Genomic DNA, 22,414 nt, shown 5'->3' on the forward strand with positions numbered 1-22,414 from the left:
AATACCAAGTATCAACGAAAACTGATCCACAGACCTTGCTGTGAACAGATCATTCTATCCTCGTAAAGATAAGAAATATTAATAAATACAAAACACACACACACACACAGGTTTACACACAGCCACTGTAAGGTGTAGTGGTGATGCAGCAAAATCTAAAAATATTACAGTGACCCTGTCAGTGAAATGAGAGGTGTGAGCATGATACGAGAATGTTTGTGTGTAATGGAAATGCAGCAAGAGACAACAGGGAGGTGAAGATAGTTCAGATATACCACCTGGACAGACAACGGCGAGTTGCTACACTGTTAGGACAAATCATTAATATGTTATTACAATGAAAATTCAACAAACATCTTACCCACTTTATGAGCCACGCTTTGTCATGCAACTTTCTGTATTCACAAAAATAAATCATCACCCTTTGCAACATCATGGTTCAATATTCAGACAATATTATAAAATCATCTGAAGGCTTTTTCCACTGCCATAATTCAACTTCTATTCTTAATGAATCACACAATTCAAAGTACATAGTGATTTAAATGTGTTTATTTATTCAGAAAAATGAATCATGTATTAAAAAGTTAAAAGGATTTAGAGCAGTATAAAGAGAAGTGCAAAAGGTGTGAAAGCTTTACAACTTAGTCAGGTTGTGTCACAGCCGTTTTACAGCTTAGAGAAAGGCAACATTGTTACACATGCTGTGTCTTGGGTGGTCCTTCATCTAAAAGTATGACATATTATCTGGAAGAGAAAACACAGACAAAGATGGCACTTTTGAGCGATTACAGGGATCGCTTCTGCTTGTCAAGATGAGCACTTTCAAATGATTAGTTCACTTTTTAGGCAGATTTCAACACCAGGAGCTGGAGGTTTTTCCTAAAACGACATTTCAGCCCACAGTAGGGTCTTGAGCAAATCCTGACCTGCTGGTGCCCTCTCTCTTTTTGGGAGATACACAGTAGCTGAGCAGCTGCAAGCAGAAACTCAAGACCGCTTAGTTTCAGGTGCTATTTTGAGCCGCTTTAATGCCAGATATTTTTATCTTTTGCGTATTTAAACATGATTGTAACTGTACGTGTCAGGGAACAGTTGAAGTAATGCCAATGGACATTTTGCTTTATTAATTATAAATCCTTCCATTCATTATTATGTGTTTGTATGGAGGCTCAAGTGTGTCACAAGAAATAATTATTAACTTTTTCTTTGTTTAATTAAAATTAATTAAGTATGTCATTAAAACATTTCTAGAGTGATTAGATTTGTATCTCCAATAATACATAATAAAGCAAAAATAATCATGATAATCTTAATATGCTAACTACTATGTCCAATTCATTATTTTGCTTTCATGCATTTATTTATTAATGAATGGCCTTTGGATACATTAGTTCTATCTCAGAGAAATTCTTCCAAAAGCTGAGTAAAATAGGTATTTTATTTATTTTTTACTTATTTTTGAATGTGTTTGCGGGTACCAAACTGCAATTTAACTGTTAATGTTAGAGGTTGTAGGAAAAACACTCTTTATACACATTTACACATTTTTTTTTAAAATGTATTTTCGTTACCTTTAATAGTTATTTATATTTTTATATGGTCAAATACTGCACAGAGTAAAGTTTGCAGAATTAAAACCATTTCTCCAGCTGCTCCCAGGTCTTTGAACAGCTTGCTCCTTTGAATTGAGTAATGGGTTCTTGACTTTTAGCCAGTGGTACCACTTTTGATGACTCAGTCCAATTCAACCAATCATTATATACATTGTTTCTAAAGAAACTTAATGAATACATTTTATTTACCTACTGACCTTAAAAAATCTATAATTATTCCAGTGGCACACTTTAACCTCCACATCTTTGTGCAGATCTGATGATCTCTATTTCTTTAGTCATCTATTACTTTTATGGACCAAAAACAGTGCATATGATATATATTTGTACCATATTAGTATCTGATTGACCTCACTTGACAATTAAACAAAGCATGTCAACTCTTAAAACTGAATGACCTATCCTAACTCTAATCTCAGCCTTAAATCAACTTCCCTCTGATCTGGACACCAAAGTTTGGTGGAGTTACAAAAACTGTTACAAATCTGTAAAAACAGTGTTTCCCACAGACACACTTTACTCAGTCAGGATGTCTGGTTAGATAAACATGCAGCAGTCTGTGTATATTGTAAGCTAAGTAATATGAGGTTACATATTAGTTAATATATTGATTTGATTAAATTTAAAAGAAACATTTTGACATCCGAAGTCTCTGTAGATCTCTGATTATGTGAATAGTACAAATATAAAAATTCAGAATATATATTTTGAAATGAAATCCAAATATATAGTATAGTATATTTCAGACCTTTGGGAGACACTGTACCCAGCAGTCCTGCCTCTACCACATGGTAACTACTACGAACTTCCCTGTGGTTTAACACTAACCCTGTTGGTCAGGCCATGCGTTCAGTGACTCACCATCATTGTCAGAGTCAGAGTCTGCGAGGGGGGGGATGCGGACGAGGATCTGGCGACGGTCTCTCTGGACCACCAGCTGGAGCTTCCCTCTCGACTTTTCAATCAGCTTTCCAGCATCATGCAGAGAGAGGTTCTCTGTCACTGTCCCATTGATCTGCGCACACACACGCACACGCACACACACACACACACACACACACACACACACACACACACACACACACACACACACACACACACACACACAGTCAGAGGCTGTGGGAACTCTCACTAAGGGAGCCAGTCAGCTTGCTCTGTAAACCTGGTGTTTCTTTCAACTTCATATTAGAGGCTGGGGATCTGTACTTTGTACATTTTATCTTTGATTTTACAATTTTTGGGACACACTATATACAGTATTGTGTCATCTATTTTATGTAACTCAGCTGTTGCCACCTGTCTTGACCAAGAAAAACTTGATCTCAAGGAGGTTTTTTTGTAAATGAAAATAAATAAATAAAAATCAAACAAACTGGATAACGGCCAGTGGCAGTAAACTAAGTGGATATATCTCCATGGTAGCCTAATCCGATCTCTCAGAATCTTCTCGCCCTAATAGGTTCCGAGTAACCAGCATGACTGGCAGTCATCCAGGAATTACAGAACCATATTTACCTCTGTAACGTCTGTTCTGACTCAGTCCTTCCTGACTGCCAGTGGCAGTAAAAGTGGATGTCTCAAGCAAAAGCTGATGCCAGTGTAGACCAAGAAACAACATTAAGGCGATATAAAGCTCAAGAAAGTACAATGTGCTGTTCAGGATGCTGCTGCACAGATCTCCAATAGCAACACCCCACTCATTGCTGCTTAGGATGTTGCCACACCCCTGGTAGAATAGCAGATGACATCTGCGGGGGCAGGTTTACCTGCTAACTCATAAGCCTGTTTGATTGTCTTAACAACCCAGTGAGAGAGCCTTTGTTTAGACAGTGCATGTCCTTTGCCTTGTTGCCCTTGTCCCTCGCCTAAAGCTCTGAGATGCCTCACTGTACAGCCACAACGATGGACTGGACACAGCTAATTTGCTCCTCCACCTTGATCTAAATGGGGGAGGCTGGTATGCGTCTTGTTTAATGGCCTGATTAGTATGGCTAGGGACCAGAAAAGAGATATTTGGCCACAGTGTCACTCCACGCTCGCTGCCTTCCATTGAAGACACGTAGGACTGATGTGTGTGTGGAGGAAAGCAGTTTCCATTGACATATTTTATATTTCTGAAGGTCACCCATGCAATAGGCTCAAGAGGTGACTGCTCAAGGCCTGCAAGACCAGTGGCAGGGGGCATACTGGAGAACACTTTAACCTGGGGGGGGCGTACCCTCTTTGCACTGCGCAGAAACTGTGTCAGCCAGAAATGCACACCAACTGGCCTTCCATCACTGAGGCCATAGTTTAAAGATATAGCTGCCACATGAACTTTCAAGGTTGAGGCAGCCCAGCCAGCATAAAAAGAAATACTGTATTGTAGTGTGTCCTGCAGGTGGCAGAAGACTGGGTCTTACCCCCTGTCCCTGAACCATGTAAACAACATAGCCCAGCTGTTTCTATACACTGTCCTTGTGGAAGGAGTCCTAGCAGTCTGCAAGGTTTCACAAAATCAAGGCACAAGGTCGGTTAAGAATGGCTGACCCCTCTCAATGGCCATACAGAGCATTGACGGAGGCTTGGATACGGATGCCAAACCCTCCCGTTCAGCTGGGACAGGAGGAAGGAAAACCACAGAGGACCATGAGCTGTGCACTGACAAATCAGATCAGTGGTTCCCAGTCTTTTTGGATTGTGAACCCTTATATCAATGTCTACTTATAACCTGTCATCACAGGTTATGGCTTTGGTGTGCAAATGATCTGTTCAACCAAAGAGGGATTTTTGTTGTTCAGATTGTTTCCTTTAAAGGTTTTAAATGGCCCAAAGATGTGACAGTATCCAGTATTTCACAGGAAAAAAACAAAATAAACAAAACTTCTCAAGACGGACAAAACAAAGATGGTTTTCTTTTGCATTCTAGTGATCCCTTATATGTACCTTAGGAACCCTTGGAGGGTCCCGCGATCCCAGGTTGTGAACTGTGCTGGAAGACTTATGATAAATGGGACTGCACTGTGAATTAATGTGTGTGCACCTTGAGGATGATGTCTCCCTCCTGCAGGTTCCCGTCCTTGGCAGCCAGGCCTGTACTGGTCATCTGTTTGATGAAGATCTGACTCCCCAGACGTAGACCATACTCTACAAAAACATACACACAACAGGTGTACTGGCTGAAGATATCATTAGATATTGAAGATATCAGAAGACATAAATGGTCTACTAAAGTTAGCAACTTCAATATTGAACCATTTGCATCTGCAGTTGCAGTCAAGTGGTTCATTACAGCGCTCAGTACACTGATACATAATGGAACAAAAAGATCCAATTATCCCTGTGCTGTTAACGTTCTCTTCACTCCTGTTTCTCAAAATGTTGCCTGCTCTATACATTGTTCTATTCTATACACTGAGAGACAAGACCGATAGAAACCCCTGTACAATCTAATACAATCCAGTACAAGTCCTGTCTTAGGAAAGCCTATGTTCAGATAGCTGTCAATTCAACTCTATTGTAATGTGTTTAACTGTGCTCTGAGAAAAACTTGGAACCAAAAAATAATAGTGTTGGTTCTGTTTCTGTGGGATCAAGAGTCAAATGGGCAGCCATGGCAGGCATGATGTGTTTTACCTTCATTGGGTCTGTTCTTCACCAGCAGGACGTTGACAGGTTTCTCCAGTGGCTCCAGCTCTCTGGAAGGTTCTGGGGATGGAGAGTTGTCATTAAGCTGGTCCCTGCTCCTGTACCTCCCTCCTCTTCCTCCTCCTCCTTCTCCTCGCTCGTACTTGTCCTCCGTGCGGTAGCTGTCCCCGGGGCTACGTCCTCGGCTGTGGTACCTCTGACGGTCAGCACTGGTGTCCAAGGCTCGTCCCCGGCTACCCTCCCTCCTGGATCTTTCCGGGCTGGGCGAGGACCTCTCCTGGCTCCTTCCCCGGCTTCTTCCTCTCTGGTTGTAGTCTCGCCCCGACCTGTACTCGGGGTCTAGGTATGCTTTGCTGTCAGAGGTGTGGTCCCGGCTTTCGTTAGGGTACCAGCCGTTGTCATTGTCAGCGTCGTAGTAGTGGGTGGAGGGGGCGTAATCCTGACTGTCTGCGCCTGGGGATGGGGGCTGTTTAAGTGAGTGGACCTTACGAGGTCTCTTCACCGTCTGACAGAGAAAGAATAAAACATGTAAAACTGTTTACATCAGTGGTTCAAAACATTTTTTTGGTCTCAAAAATATGTCTCAGAGGAGCTCAAGTACCCATTCATTGACACCGCTGACTATTTTTTACAAATCTGTTTATTTAAACACATTTTGTTTCTAAATATTTAAAACTATTAATTATATAAGAGTGGATAATGTCACTATAACCCTGGAGCTCAATTTTCTTTCCACAGCATGACTCCTTTTTTCCCCAGTAGCAAACCAAATAGTTTGCATTCACTAACTTTGGTTGGCTGGTAATCTCCAATTTGGATCATTTAAAATTAGGAAACTTTCATATCTATACGTAGGAATACATGAACATAAATACACCAGAAATCAATAATCCAAATATCAATACTCCAAAGTATCATTAACCTGAATATCAATGCACAGTTTCACTCAACAAGCCCAAACATCATGAACATTGAAATTCATCACTGAAAGTAAGAGAGAGAGAGAGAGAGAGGGGGGGGGAGCTGTTTAAATATTTAAATAATGAAATTAATTTCATAAATGTTCAACGACTAGTCAACTAATAGCTTAAACTGAGAACTACTTGCTTGGACATTCAGTTTTTGCACACCATCAGTTAATGATTGTATCTGTGCTCTGTGTACTTTTGCATTCTCTTCGTTACATTTTAAAAAAGAAATGACTTCTAGTTGACACCACAGCAAACTCCATGGAAACTGAGCAAGCTCCACAGACTAATTAAGGCCACAAGATGTGGTTAAAAGTTCTAGAAAAAGCTAGTGGACCTTGAGTGGAATATTTTGTCAAAAATGTGTATCTACTTGTTCTTCTTGTTGACTGACCTGTTTGTTCAATTAGACCAAAAAAAAAAATCTAAAAGAAAGACATAAAAAAGAAACCTAGCTTTAAAGTACATGGCTTCTATGTCTCTCTCTCAGACAGGAGTGAGAATAAAGATGCAGCTGGATGTCGTGAAAGCAAATCAGATTCCCTCGACATGTCAGGCTTTTATATTTAACTGTGCGGAGCAGTGAGATTAGTCTGGTACACACACGGGAGACAACTGCTGCTACTTTTAGAGCTGCAGCAGCGTGAGAGGCAGCCAGGCTGAAAACCTGAGGCATTACTGTGCAGGAGTCTTAAAACCACACACACACACACACACACACACACACACACACACACACACACACACACACACACACACACACACACACACACACACACACACACACACACACACACAATCTGTTCCTGTGGATGTACAGTGCTACAACAGAGCAGATAGTGAGTGCTGCTCCTCTGCACTCTGGTCCTCAGCTCTCGTCCTCCCCTCTCCAAGATTTAAAATAAAAATGTATTTATAATGTAATAATATAGAGACTCGGCATAAGCTCCAATAATGGTAAACCACATCAGGCCCTATCCTCCTCTTTTACCCCATATATGAATATATATCCCACCACATTGTTACATATAATACACCAAATGGTTTTATACAGCATACTAAGTGTATTGTACAACATCATAAATATGCTTTAAAAGGGTCAATTATGTTGACTTTATGTTTCAGGAGACACTGAAACGTTTAAATGTAACTAGCTACCTAATAATTGATGTAAATTAGCTAGCTAACTAATGATTGATGGAGATTAGCTGGCTAGTAAGCTAGCGTTAGCGTACATTCACAAGCTGACTTAAGATGTGACTATATATATACTATATATATATGTTGCTTATATCTTTAATCTTCAAAGCGGGGTTGTCTTTTCAACACAGACGAGTACAGGAAAGGAGAAAGCTGATTGGTTCTGACCGAGTGTTATTGGAGCACAAAGCAAAAAGAGGCGGGGCTTAGGAAAGGTTAATTATTGTTATGATAACAGTATGGCTTCTTACATGACACACAGACCTGTAATGATCCTGCTGACAGATGTGATCAGTGTGTGGAAATGGAAGCAGCTAAACTAAATTTAACAAAGAACTCCTAAATGAGTCGTTATCACCCTGCATTGCACTGTGTGTGTGTGGTGGGGGTGTACAGTAGGTCGCAGCATAACAGCACTGACCCTAGTCACAAGACACACTCCCACTCAGAGTGTTGTTTGGTGCTGAGGGTGTGTCCTCTCCCTCCATCTCTCTGTAGTGTTTGTTGTGTTTGCAGAGCTGCAGCGATGACTCAGTGATCTGCCTCAGACCTTTCAGCTGCTCCGTCTCCACTGACTAAAGGCAGCAGTATATGGGTGGAGGAGGTTTCCAAACTGACCAGTAGCAGAGTAATTCACACAGCAGCCAAGCTCACAATCACAACAATCTTGAGAAAAAACAAAATGACTTCCAGTTTTTGGAATGCTCTGCCCCACGTGACAGGAAACCAGTGCTATTTCCTTTTTATTTGGTGTAAAACTCCTATTGGAGGACAGCTTCCACAGTAGCTCTCTAGAGGTTTGTTGGAGTTCTGATGGCTCCCAGAACTAAGTTAATTATCATTGGTTTGTACGAACACGGCCAACTGTGTTCACTGGAACGCAGGCTGGAGGTATGACTACTGGAAGTCATATCCCATTTCTCATCTTCATTTTAAGACAATTTCCACTACCCAGAAAAACCTCTTTTTTTTTTTTTAACTGTGGCACTCCTTCATAGTAATTTTTTTTTATGGCATGGTCAGTTACTATAATACTAGGTAACTGTGAGCTTAGCAATGGCATAACTGATTATTTAACAGGGTTGGTAATATTGTGATTTAACATGTTTATTGCCCTTTTCTGTTTGACAACATAATATATAAAATGATGTCTACAATTATATGTATATATATATATATATATATATACACATACATATATACATATATACATACATACATACATACATACATACATGTAAAGGCTACCTTGCTTTTAAGATAAAATGTGCAATGTTACCGACCACCACCTGCCACTAAGCACGGGATATGAGAGCTTTCCTGTAGGCAGCGACAGAGGGAGAGGTACATAGTGATATTTAGAAAGCTCCATCAGACTGATTCAGTGCTTAACAAGAATAAACACACTGACTGACACATTGTGCAGTGTGACTCACAGATGGTGCTTGTCCTAACAAAGGTCCCCCTGAGAAACCATCATGTTTTACCTTTCTTTTGACAGTGTGACTCAGAGCTGTGAGCATCTACAAACATCACCTTTACTCTGCAAAAGAACACTCTGTGTCTTCCTTTTCTATGGTTCATACTCACTATTTTGGCCACTTTTCCACATTTACGGAGGGACTGCACAGCAAAGGAATGAGGCACGTTGTCCATGGGGATGGAGTTGACCTGAATGACACGATCGTTCTCACTGGACAAAAAAACAATACACACAAATAAAAATCAATGTCAACAGTAAAAATGTTTAATAATTAACACAGTCCTGCTCTGTGTGTACTTCCACTAAACTTGATTGCAGAAAGAAAATTGTCCTAGACTGATTTATGGCTCGTCAGCTTTGTCAACAGAGATCATCTTGGGGATAATGATGTATTGTACTTTTTTGACCTTGCGTACAGTTGGGGAGAACATTCATGGCCATAGAGCTGTGTGGGGAGGTTGTGGATTCTACAGCGGGGAATTCAGTCATTCTTGAAGCATTTTCCACAGAGGAGGATTTTGCTCACTGTTTGACAGACTTACAAGAGTAATCCATCTGCCGGTCCTCCCTGCAGCACATCTGACACGATGATTGACGTCTCACCGTTCTCCACGTTGGGGTTGTCACGCCCACCTGACACAGCAATGCCAAAACCCATCTTAGAGTCCTGCAGAAAGAGAACTCCATTAGTAAATACAGTACATTCAGACAGAAAACACTGAGCCAAACTGGGCTGAGAGTTTAAACTGGTGTCAGCTACCTTCCAACAGGCACTTACTGAGGTGCTCATTGTTTTGTTTCTGAAACTCTGATGGTATTTATTGGTTTTGCTGACAGAGGGAATTCCCCCCAGTTATTGTCTTTTCTATCCAGCTAGGATGATTGTTTGCTTCATGTGTATTGCAAAATATACAGCATCTGATCTGGTCATCCCTGTCTCATTAAGAAGATCGGAATAACAACTTAATTGTTTTACTTGGTAAGTTTTGAAGGAAACATGATTGCTGCTGTAATTTTCCTCAATGATGATGTGTTACCTCCTTGTACTGCACAGAAGTTGTAGGGAGGTGGTAGAGGTGCACAGGACTTTGACACCAGAGAGGAGGTGTGTCTCACATGTAGACTGTATAAAAGACTGTATCTCAAAAGAGCTTAGGATAAGACGACTATAAACCCTGCTTAAGGCTAGAATAGGGAAAGATATTGTGTAAAATACTGAAAGACTTTACAACACTTGTACTTTAAGACAGATTATGTGTTGGGCCTCAAGTCAGCACTGACTTTTATTCAATATTAAAGGCTATACATGAGATTCACTGCTACTAGATGTTGCACTAGACAACAACATCTCCACTATGGGCCACCATACTCCACTGACAAAACTAAACATTTTATCAAACAGATAATCATAAAACACACTTCATACTGGACAGTAGGGATGTCATGAGAACCAATACTTCGGTACCAAATTGATACCAAAATTTTGAAAACATGACCGTACTCATTTTTTTCTACAGTGCGAGGATGCAATTCTCCCAGACCTGATGGAGCAGTATACAGCGATCAGCCATAACATTCTGTTTTATTCTGTCAATAATGTTCTGCAGCCCCATACCAACAGACTGCTCTGCACTGTGTGTTCTGACCCCTTTCTATCAGAACCAGCATTAACTGTTTCAGCAGTTTGAGCTACAGTAGCTCGTCTGTTGGATCGGACCACACGGGCCGACCTTCACTCCCCACGTGCATCAATGAGCCTTGGCCCCCCATGACCCTGTCTCTGGTTCTTTTCCTTGGAGCACTTTTGATAGGTACTGACCTCTGCAGACCGGGAACACCCCACAAGAGCTGCAGGTTTGGAGATGCTCTGACCCAGTCGTCTAGCCATCACAATGTGGCCCTTGGTCAGTCGCTCAGATCCTCGCACTGCCCATTTTTCCTGCTTCTAACACATCAACTCTGAGGATAAAATGTTCTGTTGCTGTCCAATATATCCCACCCACTGACAGGAGCCATGATAACCAGATTATCAGTGTTATTCACTTCACCTTACAGTGCTCAAAATGTTATGGCTGATCGGTGTATATGCCACTCTAGTCAGTGAAGCTTTTGTGCACAATGCTCCATCGTCAGCTCTCTGCTTGCTCTGTGTGTGTGTGTGTGTGTGTGTGTGTGTGTGTGTGTGTGTGTGTGTGTGTGACGAGGAGCTCAGCCCTACTCGCAGTGAAACACCGCCACGGGCGGGGCTGAGAGCTCCGGGTCAGAGAGGAGACAGAGAGCAGCCGCACACTTGCCACGCCACTGCAAGTGCAACAAAAGCCCCGCAAACAAAAAGCAGCTAAAAGCAATTAATGTAATCCGTGCAGATGGAGAAAACAAACATTCAGCAGAATCCAGTTCATTCAGGTAACTCAGGTAAAGGCTGCAATGAAGCAACAAACTCTGCAGGACATTATAAAAACGGAGAGAGAAATTCCCAGCGAATACACAGCGACAAGACCAGATTGCCAAGATCAAAAAAGATTACAGAGAGAGTTTTGGTTTTTTTTTATATAAAATGGGCTATATTAATATGAATATATTATGTATGAAAAAATATTAAGGAACAGCAAGGTAGCAGGACATTTTTTTCTGAATGCAATGCAGAGCTATTCACCTGTATTATTAAGTAAAATACAAGTATTGGATCGGGAGTATCAGTAGATATTCAATATTACATGGGGATTGGGGGCAAAAATCTAAAGAAAACTGGGACATACCGTGGTATCGAGTGGGTACTGAACATCAGGGAATTTCACTGGTTTTTTGGACACAAACCAAAACCACTCCTTCTACAGTCTTTCCAGCAATCACCAATGCTGGTTTGGTTGTAATAAACAACGCCACAAATAACAAGTTAGATGTGACAATATTCGCAAAACAGTCAAATTACATCCACTGAAAGTGCTTGTTTTTGCCACTGATAGGCTCAGACTATATTATATTATATGTGTCTGACAACATTATGGAAAGGATCCCTACAGAGATAGAGCGTTTGTTTAACCAGAAACAATCCTAATATCACTGTCACTCTCCACCAGACTCCATAGACAAAAACAGTAATTTTACCTTGTATTTTACCAGTAACATTGTAACTTCGTTCAGAGTGGACACAGACATAAAAACTCACAAAAAACTTCTTGTTAGTCTTTACACTGTTCCAACAATCACAATCTCTGCTTTGGTCAAATTAAATTCTTAATTAACTGACATGGAGGAGAAAAACAGCAGCGTCAGTCACTCTGTTTAAAGAACAGTTCCACACGCAGAGACTCACATGCACTAAAATGCACGTGCCGCTGGACCGGAGAAGTAAACAATGGTCAGGGATCAAAAACAAGGGGTGGGATTGTGACGTCATTCTCTGCTCAGGACACCTTCAATCCACTATATATTTACATAGCAAATAGTTGTTTGCTGTGATGCTATAGATATTATGTGTGTGTGTGTGTGTGTGTGTGTGTGTGTGTGTGTGTACACAATACCAATGTTTTCTTATTACTGTGTTGATAATACTGTTTTTTTTTCTAAATGCTTCGTGCTGTTTTACATTAGTTTTACATAAAGATCATTTCTGAAAGACGGGGTTGCTGATGTGAATATAAGTAGTGGAGCAGCCCAAGGGTGAGTTAGCTAGGGTCAGAGCCGGTCTATTTTTAGAATAATGATCATCTGCACTGTAGATATATGATCTGGAGGAGATAATGGCAATTTATTCCATTGTTGGAACACACATTTAATGGGCTGTAATTGAGAAAATGTGATCAGTGTTTCATTTAGATGTGATTAAATAGGGTTGACCAGGCTGATTAATAGATAGATGCAGAGCTCTTGTTTTAACAACAGTTAGTGAGTGAACTCACCCGGTGCAGAGTGACTGTGTACTGCTCCCAGACCATCTCTTCCATCCCTGAGCTCTGTAGGAACACAGACACAACACGGTTAGCAAACACTGGATTTCAACACCAGCTGCAGAATGAATTCAGGAGGCCTTTGTGAACAAAGTAAATAATGAGTCCCTAAAAAAATAAAGAGATATTGTAAAGAATCATCCAATAATCTATAATGTTTTACAGTGCTTTTACAGACTCATAGTTGACTTCTATCCATATCCAGAGATTCTACTTTATACACTGTTATCCACCCTTTAATAACTCATATATTAGACACATCACCCAGCCCTGATACACAGTGTTTGACTTCTCTCAGTGAACCTGCCTCGTACATTGTCTCTGGGGAAATTTTATTATCATGTGTAATTGTTGTTTGTGTGTACTGATGAAAAAGGGCTATGCTTTATGCTACACATTACACAAATCTGTGTGCAGTAGAAACGTATAGAACAATGGGGACTGAGGACATACTAAGTGGAAAGGAGACTAACCCAGATTAACACACACACACACAACCAGCAGGGGAAAGGGGTGTGTGTGGGTGTGGGAACTGACCTCTGTGAAAGAACAGTCGGTATCAAGTCAATAACAGCAGCCTGCATGTTGTTCTGTCTGTCTCTCTGCCTGACTGGTGTATAATTTTAATTGGACAACTATTCCAGCAGATATCTGTTCTCATCCCTTTCCACCTCATTGCTCTCCCTCCATCTCTCTCACTCTCACTCTCTCTCTCACACTCTCTCACTCTCTCACACTCTCTCACTCTCTCACCTCTACACCTCACACTCTCTCACTCTCTCACTCTCTCACACTCTCTCTACACTCTCACACTCTCCTCACACTCTCTCACACTCTCTCACACTCTCTCACACTCTCTCACACTCTCTCACACTCTCTCACACACTCTCACACTCACACACTTCACACACACACACTCACACACTCACACACACACACACACACACACACACACACACACACACACACACACACACACACACACTAAGTGATGTGTGTGCTGAGCCCTGATGACACTGATCGAAGCAGGCAGCTCTGCTCAACTTCAGCTGCTTCTAACAAGAGCCGTGAATGAGAGACAATGGAAGAGGACAGAAGGGTCAGTGGGGGACCATGTCGTTGTCTCTGCATTGTGTAATACATTGTATGCTACTCGAATTGTTGTTAATCCTGTAAATGTGTGGTTTGGAGTCAGAGTGCAGGCGCTACTTGACACTGTTTTTCAAAAGCCTCACACCTACATGTGGTGTGCATGAAATGATACGTTTGTATGCTGGCAGGAAACCAGTGTTGGAATATAATAAGCAGGTCATGAAAACAGAATATACAGTAAGTATAGTTTCTGCTATTTAAAGAGTAACTTAACAGCAGCTGAAAACTCTGAGATCACTGCTAGGGGTAGTTGGAGTTTTGACAAAGCACACTTCTGATCACAGTATTTTCTAATTGTGAAGGAAAATGAAAGTGTGTACACTGTCAGCACTACAGAGTTTATTAGAGGTAAAACATTTCAGCCATGGGCCTTAGTCAAGTTGCCTGAAGAGAAACATGTCTCTAATTAACTAGTGCTGACTCTGAGCTGGAATTCAGCTTTTTCTTACACTGAAATGCTCTCAACTCATTTTTTTTTTCATGGCAGCTATATCTGTTGCAGTCCCAGACAAGTTAAAGCCAGCTTTATTGTTTGCCTCAAAGGACCAGTGTGTACGGAGGCACCGATATATCCCTAGCAACTGATATTTGCCTTGTTGACTGACATGGGATTTTCAGTAAATAAGATGGTATTCACCAGTGTCAGTGGCTGATGTTTGTTGTGCTGCATTCATTTTGCACTGCCCAAATTCTGTAATGGTTATTTCCGAATCAGATGCTGGAGAAATAATCATCTCCGTATTCCAGCATAGACACAAATTGCATGCAATACAGCTGTTGTGCCTGCAGCAGCACAGACAGTGAGCTTTCGTTCAGCTCCGTGTCTCACATCTTGGATGAGAAGAAAAACAAACTGAGCTGCAAGTAGTAGACAGGAGGATTTAGTCGAAGATGACCCACACAGATGCAAACATTAACTGAGCTTTGCTACAGTAGTTAGTTAATGAACAATTATCTGATGAATGGACTGAACTGTCTGGAGCCACCATAAGGTCAGGTGTGATTTTAGATCAATATATTCTTTATTGTCCTTTCCAGGAATTTGCCACAGTCAGTACATAGCCTTGCATAAACACATACACAACATAATCACAAGGGACACATCCAAACAGCACATTTATACATGCATCCCATTTACATAATATCAATTAATTAAAATGGCTACCGAGGTGTTTTGTTGAATAATGGTATGGCAGAACAAAACTGCTGCCATAGTGAGCCCGTTTCCATTCCAGGCATTCCCGGATGGGAGCAGTGTGAAAAATGGGCTGAGGCGGTGCCTGGTGTCGCGTGCAATGATGTGTGCTCTGCGTGTGATGGCTTAGGCGTAAGGTCGGGTAAGGTTAGTTCATAAACCAGAAAAATCAACAGGATATGCTTGGATGCGCTGTGTTTGTCTGCCCTTTTCTGCAGTCGTCATTATTTTCAGGACAAACCTAACACACCCATCTAAATGTCAGTGATTGTAATTGTGTTATTTAATTTGAAAATGTAATTAGTTGCATCACAAGTTACCACCAAAAGTAGTGAAATTACAGTAATGCGCTCCTCTATAATGCATTACTCCCAGTACTGGCTGCAACAAGGCAAAAATCTTATCTTTATATTTATATATTACTTATAGTTTTATCTCATCATAGATTTATTTGTTTCCCAGTGCAAAAGGGCAAATCAATAACAACAAAAAACATCAGTATCAGCACTCGGACAAATTGTTATTTTAAACATCTTTATTGGTATCGGCCCAGAATCTCCCAATCGGTGCATCCCTACTGTGTAGGATTTAATGGAACCTAACAGTGAGATTGCAGATTGCAACCAACTGAAACCCCCCGCCTCACCCTCTCCTTCCAAGCGTGTAAGATAAACTACGATGGCTGCAAAATCACAAAAAAGGTGAAAGGCCCATAGAAGAGGAGCCGCTCCCTCTGTGGATCTTTCCAACGAAAACACAACCGTTCTTCTTTTCAGGTGATTACAGGACAGAACATTGTATTCTATTTCTGCAAATAGAGCCTCCTAAATGTTACACACTGGACCTTTAACAAAATGTCACCACTGTCAACATACCATACCCCCCCTCCCCACACACACACACACATTTAGTAATTTGAAGAGAGTTATAAATATGAATGTACATGTCAATTAGATCTTTAGGGCTCAAATTATATTTTTGTGAATCTTTTAAGCCCTCTTTTTGTGTGTGTCAGTAACGTTATGATCAGAGTGGTCTGTGTGTATGTGTGTGTGTGTGTGCTTAGTAAGTTGGGTTTCTTCTGCTGCACTTACTGTAGGACTTCTTCTACAGTCCCGTGAGCCCTGACCCAAAAACTCTTTCCCTCAGAGTGATGCCACACTGCTGTGATTTAAGGCAGGAGAGGCAGAAAACACCAACACACACACACACACACACACACACACACACACACACACACACACACACACACTAACACACACACACACACACACTAACACACACTAACATCTAGTGTCAATAAGAGAGCCAAGGACAAAGTCACCTACTTGGATTAATGGCAACTGACAAACAGACATCAAGTTATTATTATTTATGCACAACTTCTGAATGGGTAAAAGCTCTACTGAGGCACTGAGAAGTACAGCTACTTGGTTAATAATAGATTAACTAACCATTTCTTCAATTCAGTGCTCTATTTGAGTTCACAGAGTGAGACACATAGTCAGTGTCAGTGGACGAACTCCAGCCAGTCTCACCTGATGTCAGGTGAGGGACAGGGGCTCACCAGTAATATCCTTTTGCAGCATCTGCATCTGGTCACATGTGGATGTTGAGGCACATGTAGGCAGCTTCCCAGGGGGTTCACACATCACCTGTCTCAGTTTGTCTCATTACTGAAGAGGTGCTCCAGCTGACATTCAAACCCCAGCCCCAGGCTGTTCTTGTACCCCTACTCTATCCAGCTGCTGCTTCCTCCAGCTAACACACTCATCATCACCAGTGTGGCCAGCCTAAATGTGGATTTTTTATTTTTTTTGGATAGTAATAGAATTTTAATACCACGCATTACCATTTTCATTTTCTGTTTTAGTTTTGGAGTGGACTGTCTGACACTCATCGTCATTGAAACAGAATGCTGAACTACACTTTTTCAACTTGCTCCCTTAATTAAAAACAGTGTGTATACACACAATATAACATCAAGCTGTAACTCACAGTTTAAAAATATAAAAGAGATGCAAGTTACTGAATGCATGTCTTTTTATAGTTTTCCTGATCATTTTTAACTGTTCTTTTATTCTGACCAGGCCCGTATCTACCATTTTCAATATTTATATATACGCCTTTGCTGAATACAAAAAATGTCCCGCACCTTTTTCTTCTTTTGCAGTTTGTATATTGCACATGCCATTTTTTTCAATTTGGTGGGTGAAGCAAACACCAAATTTAAAATTGATTATTTCCACGGGCACAGATACAGTACATCAGTCCCAACCTGGCTACAACCACTATATATATACAGTATATAGTATCATAATATTCATAATAATCTAAATATTTGATAATCAATTCTCAAAATCTATTTTGTGTTTAACCAACCCCCCAACTCCTAGATAGCAGTGTACTGCGATAAATACAAATGCAATTCAGTATTGCAATACATTGAATTGTAACCCTATCGTATCACCAGGTTCCAGTCATTACACAGCCCTACAAGAAGCTACAATACAATTTCTAGCTATGTGTTGGCACTGACATTAATTCCTACATGATTTTCTTACAATCAATATGCATTAAAATGTACAGATTAACACTTTAGTCTTTCAAATCTTCAGGGGCATACCCCCGAATGTCCTTTGCAGGGCTTGGACTCATGACCTCAGTATTTCTAAAGTCCTGGCTCCGGCCCTGATTTTGTCAACTCACTCTGGCCATCCTATCTGGAAATCTGCCTGGCAATTGAACGTGGCTGTCACAGCTCTCCAATTTAAACGACTAAACATACTGCTTGTCCTTGCCCTCTGAAATGACAGACATGTATGCCACTGACATTTACAAATGCATGTCTCTCTTTCTCTTCCACAATCACAACCACACACTAACACACAGCTCTCACTCTCTGCCGACTAACCTCACAGTTAAATGCCACCAGCTGATGTAAGCATCACTGAACATCACTCTGTGTCAGAGTCCCCTGTGCTTCACCACCTCTCTGTCATATCACACACACACACACACACACACACACACACACACACACACACACACACACACACACACACACACACACACACACACACACGCACAGATACAGTATATTGCAGTGGCATCCATTCAAACTGTACAGATAGCACTGGCAGCCAGTAGCAAGTTGGCCAAGTCAGCAACACTCATCAATAGTTGATCAACTGTTCACAGCTCACTCACACATTTCTCAGTTGGGAAAAAAAGTCCCCGCTGCTTAAGCAGTCTTCAGGGACATGGAAATGTCAAAACCATGACAGCTCGTGTGTTATTATTCTTTCAGCTAATTAGATTCAGTTTACGGGCAAATTAACAGAACTTTACACTAGCGTGATCAATGAACAATTGCTGTGCAATGAACATCGGCTAACTACAGCGAAAAAGAGTGAGAAAAGAAAGTGGACTTGATTAAACAGACATTATTTCAACATTATTTCAACACAAGCAATACACAATCTAAAAACTCCATCCTCTCCAGCTGACTCCATCAAGCTGTAAATATAAAATTATTTACAAAACAATTACAGTTTGTAAGCTTGTATGTATAGTCCTACACCACGGCTAGAGACCAAACCTCAAAAGGTTTGAGTCAAAGTCAAGGCCAACTTTTAACAAGACAGTCAAGACCGAGACCGTAAAAAAGAATGCGTTGGCATACGATTACAAGTGACGATGTTTTAGATGGATTTTAAATGAAGCCTGAACAACAGGCTTCATCAATGGTTTTGTTTTGAAAATAGTTCAGAACAACATTTAGCGAGACCAATGGCCAAGTCCGAGTGCAAATACCAACAAGTTCACGACAAGATCGAGACAATAGAAAAAACGTCTTGAGGCCGGACTTGAGTATGGCAGTCTGGGTATGTATAATACCAAAAAATGATGTATACTATAGACACTACTAAACTTTATTTAGTTTAGTGTCAGAAACACTAAGCAATATCATTAGAAATTCAGAAAAATACTGTTAAATAAGAGGAATCAGTCACATGACCGATCCTTCTCAAAGAGAGGATTAAAAAATGTCCAGTTGGCATTGAGTTTTGGATCAATTCCATGCCAGAAAAAGCCTTTAAAGACCACAACAGCATCTGAAAGTATGCATATTCCAGCCATAAAGCTATCTTTAAATTCACCATGTTTAAGACTTCTTTAAGTCTTTTACATTTTATAAATAAAATAAATGCACATAACCTAACAGACTCTTTAGAAGACACCTTGAGGATGTAACACAGCACACCAGCACACTCTGCTCTACTATCTATCCATTCATCCATCCACACATGCATGTCCCACCAATCTGAGCAGGCAGGAGTTCCCAGCAGGTGCGTAGAGGACCACCAGGCTGCCCTTCAGCTGTTCAGTGTCGAGCCCCCTCAGCTGGATCCTGGCCCCCCCACCGCCGCCGCTGCCTTCCCCTTCCCTGCAGCCAACTGAGGCCCCAATCTTGCCCGTCTCGGCCTGCCAGCAGCGATGCCAGCTGGGGTAGCCGGCGCAGCAGCCGCTTGGCAGCCGCTCCAGACTCATGGCTGAGCAGAGGAGCTTCCTCAGTGCCCCTGTGAGCGGAGCAGCCACGGTCCCCCTGCCCTGTCAAACCCACAGCCTCGACTAGCAAAATCCTGCTTCGGCATGGTCTGGCTCAGTTTGGGTAGTTTAGACGGCATCGCAACCAAAGTAGGCTTCCCACAGGAGCAAGTGCTTAACCTCTCTGCCTCGGTGTCCTACCTCCAATCTGGATAAGCCCATGCAGCGGCGGATTAGCCTAGCCCCGGGAGGGAGGAGAGACTAAAAATAACAGCAGACTCACAGCGCCTCCTCCTCCTGCTGCTCCCGTCCCACGGAGAGTCCTGAGCGCTCGCACCGCGCTCCTCCACTTCCTGCGCAGGCCGGATGACATGGCCAGGTAGGAGTGGGATCCACAGGTTCAAAGGGAGAGACAGGCTCGAGAACTGCCCAACAGAACTCTCTGCCTGTCCTCCCTCCTCCCTCTGTCTGTCACTCTGCACACTATTCTGCTGCTTTCCCCCTTCCTCTCTCACTCCCTGACTCGCTCACTTACTCAAACACACATCTGTTATATAATACTTGTGAGGACTTTCTCCTAACTATATTCATACACTATCACAGGCAATATTTAGCTCCTATTATTTCTTTATCCTTGCTATAATGAGGCCTTATTCAAGCCTGTTTTTGTATTTTGCTTCTTAAATTTGTTTTTAAAAACCTATACAAAAAAATAAGAACACCCAAATGTTGATTAATTCATTCAAACATGCGCACACAAATGGTTTGTTACAGACGTGAAAATCTTTGGGAATCAGAATTCTTAAATTGGATGTGCATTCCGGGCAATAAGTGTTTAGGATAGGGAAATGCCAAAATAATCCTATAAGGCCAGTAAACGTCAACAAACCACTGACCTGTGGTAAGCAGTAATGAAAGATAATATGAAAAAGCTGGTAGGATGAGTAGCTGGACTGATGGATAATAAGCAGTAGGGTGCTGGACTCAGAGAAACACTGAGCCTGGCAGGTGGGCACCCATGTGTCATACAATATTAACTAATATCAAGCAAACCACTGTTCTATTTGGGTATCACAACAGCTCCGAAATGTCAAAGGCTGAAGCTCCTGGCAAAAAAAAAAAAAAAAGAAGTCACTTTTAAATGTACAGACAGTACACAAAAGTTGAATTTCTAAGCAATAAAAATAATGTACCACACCCACCCTAACTCAGCTAAAGCCTATTTTTCTCTAGGCGTTTGTCGCCTGAAGGTATTGTGAAATCTCTGTTCCAAGCATCGGGGTGTAAGGGTGGTGGTAGTGGGTCACTTAAGTGTTTGCCAGCCACCATAAAAAGGTTTTTTTTCATTTTCTTACTCGTTCCGTGGTGCACCATCCACACTGAGCCGAAGAACAAATGAAAGGAAAAAACAGCCGTAGAGTGCGTGTTGATAGTACTCTTTTCTGCTTGCCTGTATATAGCTTTCCACTCACATCGAAATACACACAGTATTGATATCAACCAAAAACATAACGTATGAGTCCTATTTCTCCTCCTGCACACTGTACCCAGGCGCCACCCTTTGCCAAACCATTTCAGGTGAGAGAGGCAAACTCCAGAGAATGTCCAGGGAGAAAAATATGAGCTCTGAAGGCCTGATGAGGCAACAAGTGCCTCTTGACAGCTGACGATGGTTCGCGGTTCACATCATCTCACGTCTCTCAAAAACAAAAACCAAATCATTCAAATACTGGTTTGGACAGCAATTGCCATGGCAACAGTTGAAGCTTCCAAGCATTTGAGGTCAGCTATTGTCAAAGAATGGTTGAATTGTTCCCAGAGAATATTGAACAGTATTTTTGCTTGAAATGCCCATCCCTAGTTTAAATATTCACAGGCAGTTGGATAATGCTTCACCCAGAATAAGATAATAACTCTGCTAGACACAGATCAGCTGTGATCAATAGTAGCAACAGTGTTGGTGGCTAGCATGAGGGAAATCACTGGATAAATCATGGTTGTACATGAGCAACCAGCTCTGTGGACTCATTCTGGGGCTTTAAAGCTCCAACTTATTTCCTCAAGCTGAGAGATATAAGCACACACACACACACACACACACACACCACACACACAAGTCCCATTTCCTCCAGTTTTCTGGTTGGTGCTCTCTACAGTTATGTAACCCTCACACGACAATGCCCTACATTTATCAACAATAGAGACATCAATACCAGCAATACACAGCTTGAACATCATCAATACATGTACACTCTTGTTTTTAATGCTGTTAAAATGATTCTCTCTCACGGTACGGACCATTCAGTGGAGAACACTGGGTCGCGTTGCTGTCACCGTCCTGCACTCTCACACATGGCCCAATGCTGCTGGAGCTCTTTTGTCCTAATCTAGTAGGTGTCAGTTTAAAAAACATGAAATGCATTCATTACTGAATATTCACGTCATTGTGCAACCTAAACAAAGCTATGACAGTGAAAAGAATATATTATGTTATTAAAAATGTGTAGTTTTGCCTGTTACCAAGAGGGCCTATAGATGGTCATGTTGATGTTGATGGCGAGTACCAGTATAATGGTTCCCATTATCATGCCATAACCTTACTTATACTTACTTTGTACTAACAGTGCTCCAGCAGATTTCCTGCCGGTCTGAGCAAGCAGCAAAGTGCAGTG

At 41.5% G+C, this 22,414-nt stretch overlaps 1 protein-coding gene across 5 annotated transcripts in view; it reads right to left on the reverse strand.

Moving 5' to 3' along the window:
• The window catches only part of LOC127375830 (tight junction protein ZO-2), a 111,883-nt gene that overhangs the window by 30,044 nt on the left and 59,425 nt on the right, over positions 1 to 22,414 (reverse strand). For all 5 annotated transcript variants that reach the window (XM_051422149.1, XM_051422152.1, XM_051422150.1 and 2 more), the window contains exons 2-7: positions 12,797 to 12,850; positions 9,437 to 9,561; positions 9,002 to 9,104; positions 5,232 to 5,748; positions 4,639 to 4,742; positions 2,478 to 2,631 (exon numbers count right to left, since the gene is read on the reverse strand). In XM_051422149.1, coding sequence (XP_051278109.1) covers positions 2,478 to 2,631; positions 4,639 to 4,742; positions 5,232 to 5,748; positions 9,002 to 9,104; positions 9,437 to 9,561; positions 12,797 to 12,850 — 1,057 coding nt within the window. The remainder of the gene's footprint in view (positions 1 to 2,477; positions 2,632 to 4,638; positions 4,743 to 5,231; positions 5,749 to 9,001; positions 9,105 to 9,436; positions 9,562 to 12,796; positions 12,851 to 22,414) is intronic.

Source organism: Dicentrarchus labrax, unplaced genomic scaffold, assembly GCF_905237075.1.
Source record: "Dicentrarchus labrax unplaced genomic scaffold, dlabrax2021, whole genome shotgun sequence".
Taxonomy (NCBI): Eukaryota; Metazoa; Chordata; class Actinopteri; family Moronidae; genus Dicentrarchus; species Dicentrarchus labrax.